General features: G+C 42.7%; 1 protein-coding gene across 3 annotated transcripts in view; it reads right to left on the reverse strand.

Moving 5' to 3' along the window:
* The window catches only part of LOC128874031 (plexin-A4), a 420,285-nt gene that overhangs the window by 286,044 nt on the left and 115,297 nt on the right, over positions 1–18,944 (reverse strand). For all 3 annotated transcript variants that reach the window (XM_054118278.1, XM_054118269.1, XM_054118287.1), the window contains one exon: positions 12,345–13,626. In XM_054118278.1, coding sequence (XP_053974253.1) covers positions 12,345–13,514 — 1,170 coding nt within the window. In that variant the 5' untranslated portion in view covers positions 13,515–13,626. The remainder of the gene's footprint in view (positions 1–12,344; positions 13,627–18,944) is intronic.

The following is an 18,944-nucleotide window of genomic DNA, read 5'->3' on the forward strand; positions in this document are numbered from 1 at the left end:
TGCCCCTTGCACGGGGTGGAAATAAAAGATATCCTTAACTAACGGGATTCATCAAAAGTTTCCACGCGGGAAACTGTCGTCTGAGTTTCGTAACGTATGCGCCCTTCGGCCCTCGAGGGGTTGCGTTGTTGACTCGAATTTTTTAGCAACGCGAAGTCGAGGAAAATTCTTTGATGGTTGATGGAGTAAAAGGAGGTGAGGGCCAAATTACATTTTTCTTGGAAAAGCAATTAATTAGAAGTTTAATTAGCGATCTAAATGGAGCACTCTTCTGTTGGGAAATCTGATAGGAATTTATTTTATGGGGAAGGATTCCTCCACATTTCTTTTTAATTCTTAAAGGTTTTCGATGTGTCTTTGGGCGATATTCATGGTTTTTATTATTAGAGTTTCTTATATCAGTACTTATTCTAGCCGTTGGAACCGCAGACGGGCGTTGCAACCCTCGTGCAAATTAAATTCAAATGTGAGAGGCTGAGAATCAGATGCAAATAAGAAGGAAAGCTCCGCCATGATTTCACACCACCGACAAAAGAAGCTTTATGAAGTCGTAATAAGCTCAACTTTTTATTGTCCCTCTGTCTTCGTCTCTATTATTCTCACCCCTCGAATTTAATCCCTTCAAAAGCAAAATAAATTTCTTATCGCATCTTCGTTCAACAGCTGGTATAACTAATTCTACAACAAAATAAAAAAAAAACCATAAGAATAATTCCAAACCATATTCACCCTTTGCACTCGAGGCATCTTTTTTCTGGTATCTACCAGCAACTCGAGATGCTTTCTATTACCACGAATGCTGAGCACCTTTATCTCACCGACAATCATTTTATTTGACACTTTGTGTTCTAAAGAGATTAAACCTAAACAATTACCATTGGTTGATTTACTCCGTGAAACCTGGCAGTGACCGAGAGTCACCTCTTGAGTTATTTCGTCGCGTTATGACGTGACTAAGACTCACCTTTCAAGCGCAAAGAGTTAACAATACTTAAAACTTAAAAAAATGACTAATACTACGGAACGCTAACATCCTACCCATGTCTGAACCAGGCAGTAAGAAATGTGTCTTCGAAACCGAAAACCCATAAAGAAATATTTCGCGCAATCTCTGCCATGGAAGTGATGGGGGGGGGGGGGGGAGTTGCAGCGATCCTTTTTCATTCGCGGTTCGAAACTTTTTAATTGCGAGGCACTACTCTTCAGGCCGAAGCGGGGCCATCCAATTTGCGCGAATGCGATTTTCCTCGAACGTGACGCACTCCATACTATCCCCTCCCCCTGCCAACGACCCTCCGCGACCCGTTCAACCCCTTTCCTTCCTTCCTTCCGCAGTGTATAGTCCCCGTTCCGGCAGTTTCCGCGATTCTTTTGTGACGTAAAAATTGAATTCGAGCTGCAGAGACGCACGCCAGCGCTCGCGTGCGGTACGTACACACACAGGCGTGCACACAGGCCCACCCCTGCCGGCATTGTCCCCCTTTACCCCACCCCCCACCCCCCTGTCCGCGCCCTTTTCTCCGCACGTCCAGTTTTTTTCAGGTTAGCTACAGCTTCATTGTCCCCGCAGTTTTTTGCACATGCCAGCGGCAGAGGTTACCGGGACTGCGATTCTACGTTTCGCCCTTCTCCAAACACCCCCGCCAACCCCTCCGGGGTTCTGTCTTCGGCGGTGTCGCCGCCTGAAACGCCGATAAACTCGAACCCCTGCCCCGAACAACCGGAGCCTGCGAATATGCCGATAGCAAGAATGATATTGTACGGCAACAGGGGTGAGTCCAGGGAAATGGGATATCTAAATATCTGTTGGGGGAGTCGGGGATGAAAGACGAGTGTGTCGGGAGACTTTGTACTCGGGGTTGATGCTTTTGTAAGTGGCACAGGGTTGCATTAAATCCCACCGGGCAATTTTTAATGGTATTGTTTATTTTGAAACGATATCGAGTTGGTTTAAATGGCATCGTATATTTTAAAATACGATCGTTTATTTTTAATTATAAGTTCTTTCCAAATGCACTTGTGGTTTTAAATGAGACAGTATGATTTTAAAAGGTTCAGCTATTTAAAAACGGCACCATGTACTCTTTACATGCACCATGCAGTCTTAAATGGCACCGTATATTTTGAAATAGGAGCATGTATTTTTAATTGGTACTACGTACTTTCAAAATGCACCGTGTAGTTTTAGATGGTGCAATATGATTTTAAGTGGCCCGTCTATTTAAAAATGGCACTAATCTACCACTGGAACCACCAAGAACAACATATAAGTATAATTGGCCTTGATTCCACTTAATTCCAATACTGATATAAATAAATCCATTTTCTTTAAATATCAACTTAAGCACAAATAATATAACCATCTAAAAAATTCCTGAAACAGTCCTGCAAGGAAGAACCTGTTACCTTATTTGAACATAACCCACACGGTTTTATACAGGGTGAATCACGAGACACTCAACACCTCTCGCCCCAATATCTCTGTTAGCATAAAAGATAGAAGAGAATGCCAAAGGGGGGAAAGTTATCAAGAGGGCAAATATGGAAATAGGAACAGATCTTCTCTGTGACGTTAAAACGATACCGCGAAGGGGTTAACGCACCGCACACACCGTCGTGCAAAAATGCAATATCGTTTCCCCCCTTTTGCCACCGCGTGCTTCCATGCTTCCATCGAACTGGCCGAGTGCACTCGTCTCCTTTACGATAGGTATTTGCCGAGTAACGTTTGTGTTTTCGTTAAAGCGGCGTTTCTGTCCGAGGGATTCGTCGGTTGGGTGGGCTTAGGGTTCTCCAGTTCCTGAGAACATCTTCCAAACCAGTCGACCTCTCAGAGTACATAGATTAGGCGCAGATATTAATTCTTTGTATCTACATTTACATCATTATTTATGACTCTAAATAGAAATATTTACTGGCTACTTTGTTATGTCACAGTATCAGCCTTCGCAGTAACGAAACACACAGGTTGCTTCGATATTTGATTGCATAACTATATCTGCTCTCTTGAAATATGTGACCGAGTAAAAATTAAAAATTGTACGATTTTTCTTTGTAAGCGAATGCTAAGTTTACCTCAGAAAGATAGAGAATTAATTTGTACACCTAATAGAGTACTCCTGTATAAATCTTATCATCTTCACGTGAGCTACTTGTTGGAAGTCTTATACCTGATAAATCTACATGAATCACCTTATCGAAGTTACTATAAAATCAGTTATGAGACCTTCGACAAACTCAATGTCCAATTTGTTTCCGTGCAAACTGTACCAGAATATTCTGCTACTAAAAGTAGAGCACAATTGCCCTATAAACATAGGCTCGTAAATGATTTAATGACACTTAGACGACCACCCGATTTGATTCTAGGTCGAGTGTCCAATGAGATCTATGACGGATCTCGACGTAATAGAGAATCTCTTCAGCAAATATTAATATGAAAATATAAAGAAATAGTATTTAGAGTGCATGGATATAATATTATTGTTAATTTAAATCGACCACATTTTTAGATTCTCCTTCTATGCAACGTACACTTTCTCTCTCAAGTCCAATGACTCTCCACCATAAACGCATGCGAACATTTTTCACAAATAAGTGGCAGTCGTTGAAAGCAATTGGAAGAACTAGAGAACGAAACAAAGCGCCAGAAACGACAGAAATTAAGATGTACGGATCGATCGCCGGCAGTGCATATTACATCCAGACACAAGTCAATTCTGATCTCATGTATTATAAATGACGCACCACGGAATAAAGTTCCGTGATGTATTACTCATGATACACCGATCGCAATAAGAATTTCACGGCTGATATCTCACGTATCGCGAGCAATGCGTAGAGGAAATGATCAACTTTGCACAAAGAAACTTTGATAAGATAAAAAAAAAAGTACATATATACATGACGAATTGAGTAACCTCCTCCTTTTTGAAGTCAGTTAAGACGGAACAGTGCGATGATGAATACGCGCGGCATTCTCGATAGATCGCTTCATCACTGATTTGAGAATTTTCAAAAATGGGAATCTAATTAGTCTGGTGTAATCAGTCCTTTGTATGGAAAGATAGAGGTAGATCAAGTTTGATCGCTGTTGTTTATATGATTATACAGGAATTATTTTATAAAATTGCGAAGAAACTTGAGAATTGTTTATACTATAAAGCACACAATTTTTCACGAAGGAAAGGATCTGGTTTTCTAGGTTTTGAATAATAGAATTAGAAAATTAACAAATAAGAAGGTTCACGAAGGTCAAAATTGGAGACTCGTTAAATTGGAAAATATTAGATTATTTAACCAGAAATTTGTCAAGACCAAGAAAATGTGATTTTTGTGCAGGTCTGCTGAATTTTCCTCGAATGACGGATTAGATGGGATCCCAGCTCGGACCAGTGGGTTTTTTTTTCGATCACCGCACCCCATTGATCCCCGGTCAGCCGTAAAAAAGCGTATCAAGCGACCTTAAAAAGGTGGCCTGTCAATTTGCTCAATTAAGACTGACAACGTCGAACAATTTCGTGATCCAACTTAATCGCTCGGCAAAAAAAAACTGCGACGATAAAGATACGATGAAAAACCAGCCCACAAAATGTCTAGTCGATACCTCACAGTTCCAAATAAATAGATCCATCAATGAATTACAAGCAACAATACAAAAATCCAATCAAACCTAAACCAAATATTCGATTCGTTCAAATAAACACGATAGAAATTATTTACCTACATATCTGGAACAGAAAGGCTCGATTTGGAAAACTACACGGTGCATTTTGAAGATACATGGTTGCAATTAAAAATACATGGTGCCATTTAAGACTACACGGTGCATTTTGAAACTACATGAACCGTTTAGAATCATATAGTCTTATTTAAAATTACATATCTTAAAAATGCACAATACCAACAAAATCTAGGTTGCCATTTAAACTCACACCTAGCAAAATAATTGAAAAATGATCGCAACGCTGCAGTGACTGTCGACCTTCCCACGAATCTAGGCCGTCGGAGATGACATCGATCGCGGTTCGCCTAATCTAGAGAAAGTCGGTTTTCCCAAGTCGGACGACTCTCGTTTTACCTGGACTCGTTCGTTTCTAATCAGAACGAATCGGTCGTCTCGCGTAACGCTTAGACGCGCGGCGAGATTCCCAGCCTTGGAAACACGCGGGAAACAATCTTCGCGTTCGTTCAACCGACGCATCGTCCGCGACGGTTTTTCTTTCATTAATTATCATTAGGGTGTCGTTTCTTTCCCCGTACGGGAAGCTGCGGTCAGTGGCGGAGTAGCCGGCGTGTTAATATGCGTGACTGATTCGAAGAGAATGGGAACAGTAGATTATGGCCGCGCTTTGCACGCGCAACGTACGACCACTCTCGATTCACCGGTCGTAAATCATGTCGCCTTGTGTTCAGGGAGCACACGGCGGTTCCAAGAAGTTTAGTGTGGGTAGCACTGATGAAAAGGTACGCAAGAAGCTGATATTGAAATTCCGGGAAGAGATAAATATCATTTGTCGTGGACAGATGGAGAGAAAAAGCGGAAAACGGACGGGTTCAATGAAAGAAACGGGAACGGTACAGATGATGAAGAAAATTTTATTCGAACAAGTAAATTGACGAATAAAATGGAACGTAGAGGTAATTCGTTGGCGACGTTCATTTTATCGAGTAAGTGCATGTTTTATGCCGTGGCTAATAGTTTGTTAATGGTTGCTGAGGTGGGCAGAACTTTATTTGAATAATAAATTATCACCTTGTATGATGTAGCAGAGAATTCTTATCAATTTGAACGAATCAGGAATCTTACAACTCATTGCAATCATTGGTTCGAAATTGTACCTGTTGAAGTAAACGTTCACTAATTTGAATTTACCGCGCTTATACATTGTCAACTTACTGTACACGAAAACATAATTAATCTGTGTTAATCTTTTAATTAAACCAAGCATCTGCCAAATCCTGATATCCATTCTAACAGTACCAATGTTAATGTCAATTTTCATCATCGCCTGAGTAAGATACTATAAAAATTACTGCACAGAGAATATTAAAAGGAAGAAATGTAACGAAAAATCTAAACTGTAACGGAATTTACAAAACCTGTTGGGTAGATTTCAAAATCATTTCAATTAATTATAATTCACAAGTGAATTTCCTCCTAATTCTCACATCTATCGTATAACAAAGTTAAATATGCAATACTCCAATACTCGAAATATAATACTCCAATATCGTTCCAATATGCATGAAGAAATCAGCTGCAATAAATGCTTCGCAATTTTTTAAATAACCATACAAATGTTTCTCAAATTCCAATACGCTATTTTGCTTCAGAAACGATCGCCATGACCTCCACAAAATTAATTCTGCAAGTTTAACAGTTGGATTCGTAAATTTGTCGAAAATGGCTCCGAAATGAGAGGTCGAGAGGTTCATAATAATGCTTGTTCGTGCTTAACATTTTTCCTTATCTTCCGCGGTCACGAGACTCTCTCTATTATTATTCCGAGGAGGGCCGAGGGAAACGTTCCTGGCGAAACGTACGTGGGGAAAACAATGCACCGAGTAGAAAAGAGTACAAGAGAAAATGGAAGAAGTTCATCCACGAGCTGACCGAAATGAACGTAACGAAGGGAAACAAGAGTAAAAAGCGAACCCTGTCCCACGGCGGCCCCCGTCGTCGGCTGGACCAAACAAACAATCTTTATCTCCTTTATGGGCGTCCTTATCTGCGCCAACCGACTCCTCTCCAGCTTTTCCGTGGCAGGTTCTGCCTTTTTCTCGCCCTCCGCACGTGAAGAGATCCTTTGTGTTTCCCGCATACTTTCTCACCGGGTTCGAGGGAGAAGAAAAAAAGGTAAGGTTAAAAAAACAAGAGACTCTGGGACCGGCGAATGAAACAGAGAGACAGAGACGAGCGAGAGAAAACGGAACGTAGCGAAGAAAGAGAGAGAAAGGAGGAGAGGATCGGTCCAACGACCCGTCTAGTCACGAAAATTTGAATAAATCTCGCTCGGTATGCGCCACCGTCCTGAATATCATTTCGTTGCTTTCCGCAAACCGTTCTCTACCTCTTCACTATCAGCGTTTCTCAAACTCAGGCTTAAACTCGAAGAGACACCTAACGGATCCCAGAAACGTTGGCACGGGTTTGTATGGGATACTGCTTGGGAACTACTGATGGTACGAAGAAAACATACGAATGTTTCACGTAGGAAATTTCATTGGCTTTAATTTTTGTTACGATTACTTTTTAATACTTACTTATTGTGGCATTTGTGTTTGCAACTTCATCGAAATTCAAATATTTCATTCAAATTCATTTTCTTTGACATTTAACAACTTCCAGAATTAATCGCTTCGGTGAAAAGTGACGTGGCGATCGACACATGTTAAATCAATTGTTGAATGAATTGGTGTTTTTTTTTTTTTTTAAATATACTAGATTTTAATAAATAATGTAACGGACGATAAGTGGGATAAAATTTGAAATGCACACCTCATTCAACAAGTGTCTATGTACGAAAAAGCTTCGTCACCGAACCATCAAACCATACACTTCTTTAAAGACAGAAACTCTTCAAATACCCTCTCTGCTAAAAATTCGATTGATGGAGGTTCGGCAAAAATGTTCGTTCGCGAAAGGTGCGCGTGGGAAGGTTAAATTTGAGAAACGCTGCTCCACCTCGTTCTCGTCCCACAGCCGATGAGAGAACTGAAAATGCCAGCGGCCTCCGCCGCGCTCAATGGAGTGCGAACTTCCTCCACCCCTCCAGGCCGCGACGTTCGCGATGATAATCCGAGCAAACGTTTTATTATGAGTCACTCCTGGGTACCTTTGACATTACGCCCCACGACGCGAAACCACCTGCGTGCCTCACACTCGTCGCTTGGAAGCATGATCGACCCGACGCGACGCGACCGCGAGTTTATTTTAGAGCCGAAGCATTTTTCCGAGCGGACGAGTCGTCGAATGTCACGCGACGCTGGCAAGCAACGAGTTTCGAAAGATTGCTGGCTAAACACCCGAATGAAACGATTGTGCGTAGCGTGCGTGACGTGATTGACTGACACTTTACGCAGTGGAGATGCAAAGCGGTTTAACGAGGTCTAGGTTACTCCCGTTGACGACGAGGGGATGTGTTGCTTCGGTCAAACATTGACGAGTGCCCTGAGTCCAAGAATGGAAAGACTTGGAAAGACTGGTGGCAAAATTTGGTGTGCATGGATGCGTGCGCGCGCGTGTGTTGGACTATGGTTTGATGTAGCATGACTCGAGAATTACAAGAAAATTATTATAAACAGCATGGCAATTTTAATATGTGGTACATTGGTGTCAGTTTTTGAATAAAAATTCTGTTTGTGTACAAATGTATCTGATTTCGTGTAGCATGACTCGAGAATTATCAGAATATTATTGAAAATGGCATGCTAATTTTAATAAAAATTCTCCGTGTATAGACACGTGTATGTATGTTTGCCTCTGGTTTGATTTATACCTCAGAAATGATTAACCAAAAAATTCTGGAAATGTCTATAATGAAGTTGTAAACAGCAAGGTCCTTTACCCCGAGTTAGTCAGGAAGTTTCCTATGAATGCACCTCCGCGATTAGTCACATCTGCTCCGTTAATCAGACCGACAATGCATAGAACCGTGCCAGCTCACAGTGACCCTCTTAGCTATCTACAACCTCGCGTGACTCCAAAGTCACGTAACCCTGCATTCTTTATCTCTAATTCGATCCTATTATCAATATGTATAAATTGTGGCTTTGAAGCATTAGCATGTCTACGTGCAATCCGTGTGCAACGACTACGTAGCAATTTCTCACGCCCAAGGTGAATACGCTTTACAAAATTATCCTTCTAATTAAAATTCCATTATCACCATCCACTGATATTATTCGGAATCCAAACATAATTTCTGAGGGCTAAGGATATCAGCAGTTAGTGAAAGTTGAATTTAATTACTCGATTGCTTCCGTTGCAATTCACAATGTTCACTTAGAAATTTCGAGTATCAAAATCGACGAAATTCAATACACGCGTTCTAAATTGATAGAGAAAGTTCTGCGCCAACGTTACCAGCTCTTCGGGTCTGGGTTAGACGGCTGAATGAAACGATTGTGCGAGACCCGCGTGACGCAACAACGGAGCGCTCGAACACCTTGCAGACCGAGATGCAAAAAGTTCCGCGAGCTCTGTATACATGTTTAATACACGCAGGCATTTATGATACGAGGAATTACACGGTCTGCGGGCTAAACACACTCGTCACTCTACGACATGTGTCACGGCGCAAAGAACATGGAATTTCCTATTTGTTTTTGCGACCACCATTAGCTGGTTAACACTTTGCTACGTACCGTGGTTTTACTACGCTCCGCGTACGAGTATCAATGGACGCAAAAATGTGGGAAAGTGGAGATACCGCCTGAATTCTCCAGCGACTGAAAAATGTATACGCTCCGAAAAGAATGAGAGCACTGACTCCACTTAACCCAGACCACTACAGGTTAATTTTAGAACGTTTTTAAGTTCTGAAGGCTGCCTTAAATTTAATACTCGGTACGTACGTCCGACCGATTTTCTTGGAGAAATTTGATGTTTCGAAATTCTCAAGTATGGACAACTGGAATTTTATATGCAACTAGCTGCATCCCTTTTACGTAACGCCTTTTTACAACCCTTCGGTGTTGAATTTCGAAATATCCTTTCTTATTCTTTATATACATCGTAAAGGAAACCTCTGTGCAAAATTTCAGCTCTTTAGGTTCAAGGTAAAATCTTTCATAAAGATCGAGAAATTCAATTTGTACGTAGATAGCAAAGAATTTCAATTCTCAGAAGTGTGCTATCAGTTCTAGTTGACTCGACCCTCGTTGATTTAGTAGCTTCATGAAAAAAAAATCTTATGCAGATAAACACTTCAAGTGATAAATGAAAGATAAGCAATTTTGTATACGTTATTCGTGGAATACAAATTTTAATCGAAGAGCCAAGCAGACATTCTTGAGAATGTCATAATCTGCACTTTAACTTTTAACGTTTGATTAAATTTTCCACACCATTTGTGTTTGATTAAAAATCAAAATTCTAAAACCTCTAGTAGAAAATTCTTGATTGGGTTGTAATTATTATTCTCACTTCGTACACGGGTTTACCTCAAGGAGGGCCCAAAAATTGTGAATTGAACAAACAATGAAGAATAAAATTGTACCCGTTTTAAGAACTACAAAAAATACTTTCTTCGTACCAAAATTATAAAATATTCATACAGAGCAAAGATTAATTTGGCTATTTGTTTTGATTTTTACTACAAATATTGGCGTTTAAACGAGTACATTTGTCAGTCATACAAACGAGTTCCATTTGTCAGTCGAATGAAATTTTGTCCATATTTGGCAGTGCCCCAAAGAGGAAAAAAGCCTCTTTCCAGAACGCGTTATCGAGATCGTCTAGTCTAGATTAACCGATGATCGCGCGCGCGAAAGAAACACGCGAAGCTTTTTCCATGATCCCGCCACCTCTGCTGTATCATCTTCTGAGGTTTTCGATACCACCACCTGTTACGTAAATACAAGTGGCACAGCCTCTCGGAGATGCAGCCAATTGATTTACGTCGTAATGGGCCACGAGGACGAATCGTGGCCTCCTGTGTAAGAGGCCTTCCTATCTGGCAACCATTCAGCGAATTATCGATTTCGAGTGCTGCCTTCTTGTACGTATGTACATTGTACACTCAATCACGAACATACCAACAACAAAGCTAATCCATTCTCGAATTTCAAAAAGTGAGGTGAAGCGAGTGGAGGAGTTTTATTCGTGAGAATGCAAAGTCGCGTAACTTGAGTGTAACACCTGTCTTACATTTGTTCGTTCTGTATATATTCATTTAATTCTTGCTTAACATACAACTCCATTAAGGTTGCCAGTAGTCTCTAGGAATGCCTATACTTATATTATTAATGAATTATAAAGCAAACGCATCTGGATAAAGTCCTACCAAGGAAAGCAACTAATTTCATTAAAAATCGTTAACCACTTGAAAATATAAATCACACGGCATTTACAAATAGAACGTCCCCTGCAAACAGTACAAACAGCCCCCCCCAGTTCACAAATCACCAAGAATTCCCGGCTACGCGGCACAATCGTTTAAAAGAATTACGTCCCACACGCGAAAGTATCTTATTAGTCCCAATTTATTTTTCCGCGCGTAATCACGGCTCATACCGTGTTGTAACCGGCCACTTAACAACACCCTCTACGTCACCCGCGCGGCCGTGAATCATAATTCAAACTTGTAATCGCCACTCGCAAACGAACGTTCAATTCACCGCATAACAAGACGCGTACGTACGAGGTACCAACGTCGGAGCTCGCATGCACCACTTCCAACCCAAAGTTTGCTTTATATTCAGCCGTATGCAAATGGGAAACGATCATTCAGGCGCGCGTTGTGTAGCAACCACGGTTCATGAACCGATCACGTGGGTGAACGTGTAAAATCGAGCAAGAAAGCATGCGCCCCGTTCTCGTGTTTCTTTCCTAGGGGTTCTTTAAACCCCGTTGCGCGCCGCTGTCACGCGATAAGAAACTCGATGGCGGTTTACCGATTACCCGACGCTGGCAACCGTACGTTCCTGAATGCAAATCGACACCGATGGTCGAAACGGAGGACCGTTATCGGCCGACTCTACGACGCTTCGTCTAAAGAAGAAAATCCAGTTACCCCGTGGAAGAGACCTCGCCAATTCGTACATATTCGACCTGGCCACTTGAAAGAGTCTTTTATCATCGAATTTGCTCCCTAAACTCGTGGTATGTACCCAGCAAATCGAAGCCAGGGTTCTCTGAAACGAACTATGGCCGCTGACGAATCGTCGATTTCGTTTCGATTAATTCAATTTACCAAGAATAAAAGATTCGTGAACAGAGCAACGATTTTCACTCGTCCAATGTGGCTTCACCATTTAAGTCTAAATGGCCTCGTCCAACAATTTCCTCCCCAAAGCTGATCACAATTCAAGTCACAGAGACTCAAATGTGACCCATTCATTGCACGAATCGATTAACTCCATAAAAGAAAAAGTTGCGAAATGCGATCAAAATGGCCTCTCAAATAAATTATTTATTATTCGATGGCCAACAAAATTTTGTCGTTTAACGGAGTTACTCTTTGCTGTTCAGAAAAGTTATTGTAAATATACCAAGTTGTGACTATACCAAGTGCTTGAACACGTAAATATAAAATTTGTCAAAAATTGGAGTTGATTTATTTGTGTAGTGAACGGAAGAATTATGAACGAAGAAAGATATAACGCCTAAAATCGCTTACCGTTGAGATGCAGGGGTGGCTGGGCGACATGTACTCCACGCCTCGGTGTCCCTCGCCGCTGAAGCACTTCTGTATATTGGTCATGAACTTCCTCCTGATCGCCTTCAACGAGTACACGCAAAGGGCGGAATGCGGCTTGGGGACGTTGCTGCTCGTCCCGTTGCTCTCGGCGAACACCGCGAACAACACGTCGTCCTGGGCGGTGATGCCTAAATCTCCTGCCAGCACCGAGCCAGCCTTGCCGACGTACGCTGCCTGAACGAGATTGTAGTGGACCTCGTTGCTGGTACAGTTAATCGGTATCTCCGTGTACGAGTAGTAATGCTCGTCGTCGTGGCAGATACGCACCAGCTTCGACACGTAGAAAGGCGTGTTCGTGTTCTTCATCTGTGTGGTCATGAAGTAACTGAATCCACCGCTGCTGAACCCGTATATGTAGTTGATGAGATATCTATCGCGCGACAACGAGTTCACGTACATCCTGGTCCCGGTGGTAACCGCTGTTTCGGCGATGTTCAGCATCTTGTCCTTGTCCAGGGACCTGGAGCTCACCGCTGGCACCTCGGACCTGTACGGCGAGTTCCCGGTGTAGGTGACACCCACGTACATCACTTGGGTGACAGGCGGATTCGGTGGTCCCGGAGCGATGAACGCTACCGTCGACATGCTCGCGTTGTTCGCCACCACGGCTTCCTTTACCTCTTGAACGACGTCGGAGATGTTGTGGAGGTTTCGTACCCTGCAGGTGCCCTGCGACAGGGTGCCGCACGAGATCAACCTGGTGGTCGTGTAGTCGATCACCAGGGCCATGTTCACGTTGTCGACGGGTCGGGTTGGCGTCTCCCGCGGACAGTCGATCATCGAGCAGGCAGGCGAGTCGCCTTTGGGTCCCGTCACCACCTTGACCACCAGACTGAGATCAGGCGAGAGCTGATACAGCCGGTTCACCGCGCCCACGTAGATGCGACCCGTGTTCTTGTCCACCACGAGATGGTTCATTCGCTTCACCTCGGGATCGTGGAACCTCTCGACGATGTCGGCGGGATTCGAGCGAACCGGCAGCCTTGGGGACAGCAGCACCAGGATCGAAAGGAGTAGACGAAGTTGCCGTTGATGCGACAGCATCGATCCCATCCTCTTTGGCGCCTCGTTACTCGGGAAGACTGGCATCTTACTACTCTACTTCCTACGCTACAGGACACGATCTCTGTCGCGGTCTTCCGCCTCCTTCGCTGCGCCCGGGGATCCTCGCGGAGGCGTCTTCCTCGAGCCTCGCCCAGACCTGCACAAAAGCAATCACAGGTTAGTGGTTGTCGGAGAGGGCCTGGCGGGATTCGTGCTATTCCGTTTACCCCAACGGCGAACTACTGCGCCCTGTGGTCACGAAATTATTGCGAAAGGGGTGGATCGTGGTGCTATTTTAGCGTTAGCGACCCTGCTGTAGGGGGTCATTTCATTTTTTTAGGGATGAATCTATAGGTGGTAGTAGGGTTATAGAGTTATTCTCATTTATAACTGTTACAGTCTGAGCTAATGTTTCCCAAAAATGATGAAAAACGAAAATAAAATGGGGAAGGTGAAATTTACAACAGAGACATTTAACACGGATGTGACCGGTCACGAGTAAACTCGCGTTTGCACTTGCATTATATATTTCAATTTATGAAACCCACGGCGATATAACAAAATTGTATGATTATGTAAGAGATATGTATGTAAAATATTCCAATTCAATTCATTATGTTGGTAAAATATAAATAAAATTTATTCGAGTTCATTTAGATTGTTTTAACTTCACGGGGACACGAAGTCGCTTCTCCGTAAAATTGTCGGTCAACAATGTGTTAAAATACAACATCGTAAAACTCTTCAAATGAAACGTAGTGCAACTAGGCAATATACAACTAGAGTAGAAGTCCTCAAAAAAATTCTGACATCATTCTTTTAATACCTAAAAATATGAAATACGAGAGTAAAGAGTTAATGGTTCATATTCATAGAAAATAAATTCGGAGTAGCTGCTTTTAAATATATTTGCGTAACAGCCTCGAAATATTAAAGAAAAATTCATCAAGAAAATGCATTCTGTGCACCTGGTGAAAAATCCTCGGCAAAGATAACCAAAACCGTTCGACGGAACGAATCGAATCGCGATCCGGGATGAGAGAATAGACGAGTGCGCCAATTAGAAAGGAAAGAATCGATCCTGTAGCGGAAGCATCGTGGAAGAGGAGTCTCCGCGTGCCAGAGGAGACATTATCCGCGATAATTACTTGGACGCGATGATAAAGGTCTCGTCGTTCGACGATTCGTGTAGGACTTCGTAGAAGTCAATGTACGGGATGAAAACCCATGGAAGTGAGAACGTCGAGCGAAGAGAGAGAGAAGGACGAGAGAAGGGGACGTCCCTGACAATTTATCGACTACAGAAACCAGGTGCCTTTGAATCGTACCCCAACGCACGCTCCTTTTAACGAAATGAAATGGCCGACTTTGCACGGGACTACCAGAAATACGTGAGATAAAAAAAAAATATCAGAAGAGAGGAGGGGAGACGCTGAATGCGGAGACCCGAAGAAAAGGTGTTTCTCGTTTCTTATCGCGACGTTCCATCGCGACAAAAACTTCCCTTCCACGATTCTCATCCGAAGGGCACGTCGAAGCACCCTTCAACCCTGCGTCAATTTTGGTTTATAGCGGAGTGGGTACGATTTTATTCGAGTAATAGGTAGCGAATGAAAATAGTCTCGAACGGGAGCATCTGTTCGCGAGAAGTTCTTAAATTGTTATTTTATGAAGGTTTTGGTGGTTCGATGTGAGATCTAGGGGAAGGTTGCTTCCATTGTACCACCGAATCTTAATATTTCTAAGAAACAGATTTAAACTGTTTTTATTTTTAGAATTCTGTAGGAGGTTCGACTGTAATACGTAGCGGTGGACAAGATGTAGTCGATAAATTACAGTGACTAGTAATCATGAGCAATCAGATGTAATTGTCCATGAAAGACTATAAATTGCAGATGATTTATGATTCCAGGACTACACGTGGACATCGCGTTAAAAATGTTTCTTGAATACGAAATTTTCTGACGATAAGTATGATGTAGCTTCATTAAATATTATCAATAAATTACACTGTGGTTTTGTTCAATATCGAGTACCTACAAACGCGCAATAATATTTGGAACATCCTAGAAAGTCTATCTTAAGCCTCCCCCTTTGCCCTTTGAAAATATTCTAATCGTTATCATGAAAGGAACCTCTACAACTTGTGTATTCTCCAATTGACTCAAAAATGAAATAAACACGTGTTAATGAAATCTGCAAGAATCCAAGAATGCGTGCCATGAAAATCGTACGAATTCCTACGCTTAATACTTCAGTCGATCAGAATTACATCACCGCATCGCGTTTTGCTCTCTAGGTAGAAGATAAGGAGAACACACGACCTTTTAAGCGAATCCACGAAGGAACACGCAACGATCCCGAAGCGAACGAAGGAAGAGTATCGCGGAAGGTATCGATAACTATCGGAGGTACATCCGTGAACGCGAGATTCCGCGTAGAAGGAAAGCCGCGGCACGTTGCAACGAGCATGCGTGCAGGTCGAGTGGAATCGTACAGTGGCGCGTTGGAAATACTATTGGCCAGGTATGGGGAGTCTCTCGAGGTAAACATTCGGAATAGAGAAATGTAATAAAACGAACTGAATAAGGCGTAACTATTTTCATTCTTCGTGGATTGTTCGGAAATTTTCGTGCAGAATTTCAAAGTAGTATTAAATAAATGTGGAACAAATCTTTGAACTGTGAGAATGAATAAGAATTCAGTTGTTCGATCGTCATTAATAAATTGCTACGTATTAGTTTCATTTTTTATTAGAGCTTCATCAATCGTTTTTACAGGATTCTTATGATAAGGTAATATTATCCACGACACTAAATGTTGTAACATACATAGTAATGACAACTTTGCGAGTCAGTCATTCGTGCCGGGGGAAGCAAGTTCGTTTCTCATATTCCCATTAATTACGAAAAAATCTTTCTTCTCTCCAAAACGCAAGTTTGTAGATTGGAAAGAGTCCCAACATTGCACATATACTTTATTTGAATAGACTCCATCAGGATTAAAGTTTCATCAATCTTTTCAAATATTTCCCCCATCTACCAATGTAGCAATCCCTCCAACACTTACATTCTTCAAGAAAATGCACCAATTAATTACAAAAAAAAAAAAACAAGAACAAACTTCACAAATGAATAAACTAAACCAAAAAATCACACCATAAATCGCCCTCAACTTTTTCAAATATTTCCCCTATGTACCAATGTAGCAATCCCTCCAACACTTACATTCTTCAAGAAAATGCACCAATTAATTACAAAAAAAAAACAAGAACAAACTTCACAAATGAATAAACTAAACCAAAAAATCACACCATAAATCGCCCTCAACTTTTTCAAATATTTCCCCTATGTACCAATGTAGCAATCCTCCCAACACGTACATTCTTCAAGGAAATGCCCCAAATTATTCCAAAAAGAAACTTTACAAAGGAATAAATTAAAATCCAAAACATGATACCATGATCACTCTTCGTCCCATATCACACATTCCTTTCTTCGCAAAAGTAAAAGCAGCCCACCGTTACTTCCGTCCGTATCCGCCACTGGGATGGAGAGGGGAAAGAGGTGCACGTTGCATCGGGTATGCGTGCAGGAGGATAGAGCGGAGCCAACACGCGTACCCGCGAGATATCTAAAGAGAAGATGGTCGCGCGGCACGCCTGGTAGCAGCTCGGTATCTGATGGCCGCACGCGTGCCACTCGAACGTGTATTCCCATTGTGCACGGGTACGACACACGCGGCCCTCCCCCCTCCTATGTAGGTTAAAACCGTAATTAACGATCGTCTTAATCGCTCGACAGTTTACACCGTGGTATTAGCGAGCCGAGCGAGACGTCGCGACGGTGCTGGACGCTGACCGGAGCCGTGGGGTCCAGGACGGTCGCTCCTCGCCGCTGGAGATGGGAAAATCAAACAACCGTGAAACGACACTTTAATTAGCGTGTTTACGAGCGAACCAGCCGCGGGGACTGGGCGAAAAAAATTTCCCGGGGATTAATCGTTCCGCGGGAAAGAAAGAAAGAAAAAAAAAAGAAGAAGAAGAGAAGTGGACGAGCCCCCGCGATTCGACGCTTCAGAGACGATACGCAACGGGCTCGCAAGTCTCGATCCCGAACACGGCGGTATAATTTCTACACCGTGCACACCGAAACCCCCACAGGCAGAAACGGCCGTGCGTTAATTTTAATTACAAAGCACGGGCGTGTGCGCGCGCACTCGCGCTTTAATATGCACATTTATTTTAATGGAAAACCGGCGGGGTTTCCGCGCGATGCACTCGATAGCGCTTACCTACGTCTGGCCGTATTTCATCATTTCCACGGAAACGCGGGATTTTACTTTTATTTACTTCGCTCGTTGAACGACGCGGCTTTGAGCGACTCTGTCCGTGGACGCTCTTTAACATTGGGTTCTTTGGGAGAGGGGGGCACTGTCCAGAGACTCGGGGGATGTTTAAAACTACGTGTAGATAGTATCTAGTAGGTAAGGGTACTTTTAGGGACGATCTATTGTTTATAATAAAGGGATTATGTTGATATAGTGCTTATTAATTGCATGGATCTACACCCAATTAATATTTAGCGGCGATGTCGATGCTACAACAGCCATTATGATATTGTATGTCTTTTATTTTTTAGTCTTCTGAAAGTCTCTGTGCATTTTGTATCTTCTTTTTCAGTAATATATTAAAGTGTTTTTATAATCAAAACCATCCAGTGCAATCTTTCACAGTATTACGAATTCTTGCAAATAGATGCACGAACGACACGAATAATGCCTTCCCTATAAAAATAATCTAAACAAATAAAATGACCCGTAAATTAGCAAGAAATAGCAACCTGAATATACTCGAGAAATGGAAGCCCCATCTATGCATAAACGTTCCTCGGAACCATTTTAACAAGCGCGATACCCGATTTGCCAAATCCTGAACGCGGAAGCGATCGCAGGAAATATATTTCCAGTTCGTCGAATCTCTGGCGAAATCAAGGTCGATCAGCGGCGGGATTCGACGTTGAAACCGGGCCAGGATCGAGGGATCCTTCAATTCCTCGTTAAGGGGATCCGTAGGAGGCGGCTGCGGAGAAAAACGTTCGCGGGGACACCTCGGGAATTTTAAGGGGATCTCGCGAGCGTGGTTCGATTTAAAGAAATGAAAGTCCCCGCCGGGCGGTGGACAGGGTGGAATCTAAATAGTTCCTCGGAACGGGTAAATTACGAAACTCTGTCGAGCGCATTTGCCCGCGCCTCTGAGAAGGAAAGAGCCCCGTTAAAGGCTCGCGGGCCGCACCTTAAGGGGTAACTACCTTTTCGAGGAGCAGTTCCACCGTAACGAATGTGCGTCGTTTGGTAAACCTGGCCAGCCAGGGCCGAATCCACCGTGGAGGCAACGGAGCCTCGGACCCCGGCGCGGAATGAGCCCCCAAAGAGCTCCTTAATTGTTGATCTTTTAATTCGACTACCATTCGAGGG

Source organism: Hylaeus volcanicus, chromosome 1 (genome assembly GCF_026283585.1).
Source record: "Hylaeus volcanicus isolate JK05 chromosome 1, UHH_iyHylVolc1.0_haploid, whole genome shotgun sequence".
In the NCBI taxonomy this organism is placed as follows: Eukaryota; Metazoa; Arthropoda; class Insecta; order Hymenoptera; family Colletidae; genus Hylaeus; species Hylaeus volcanicus.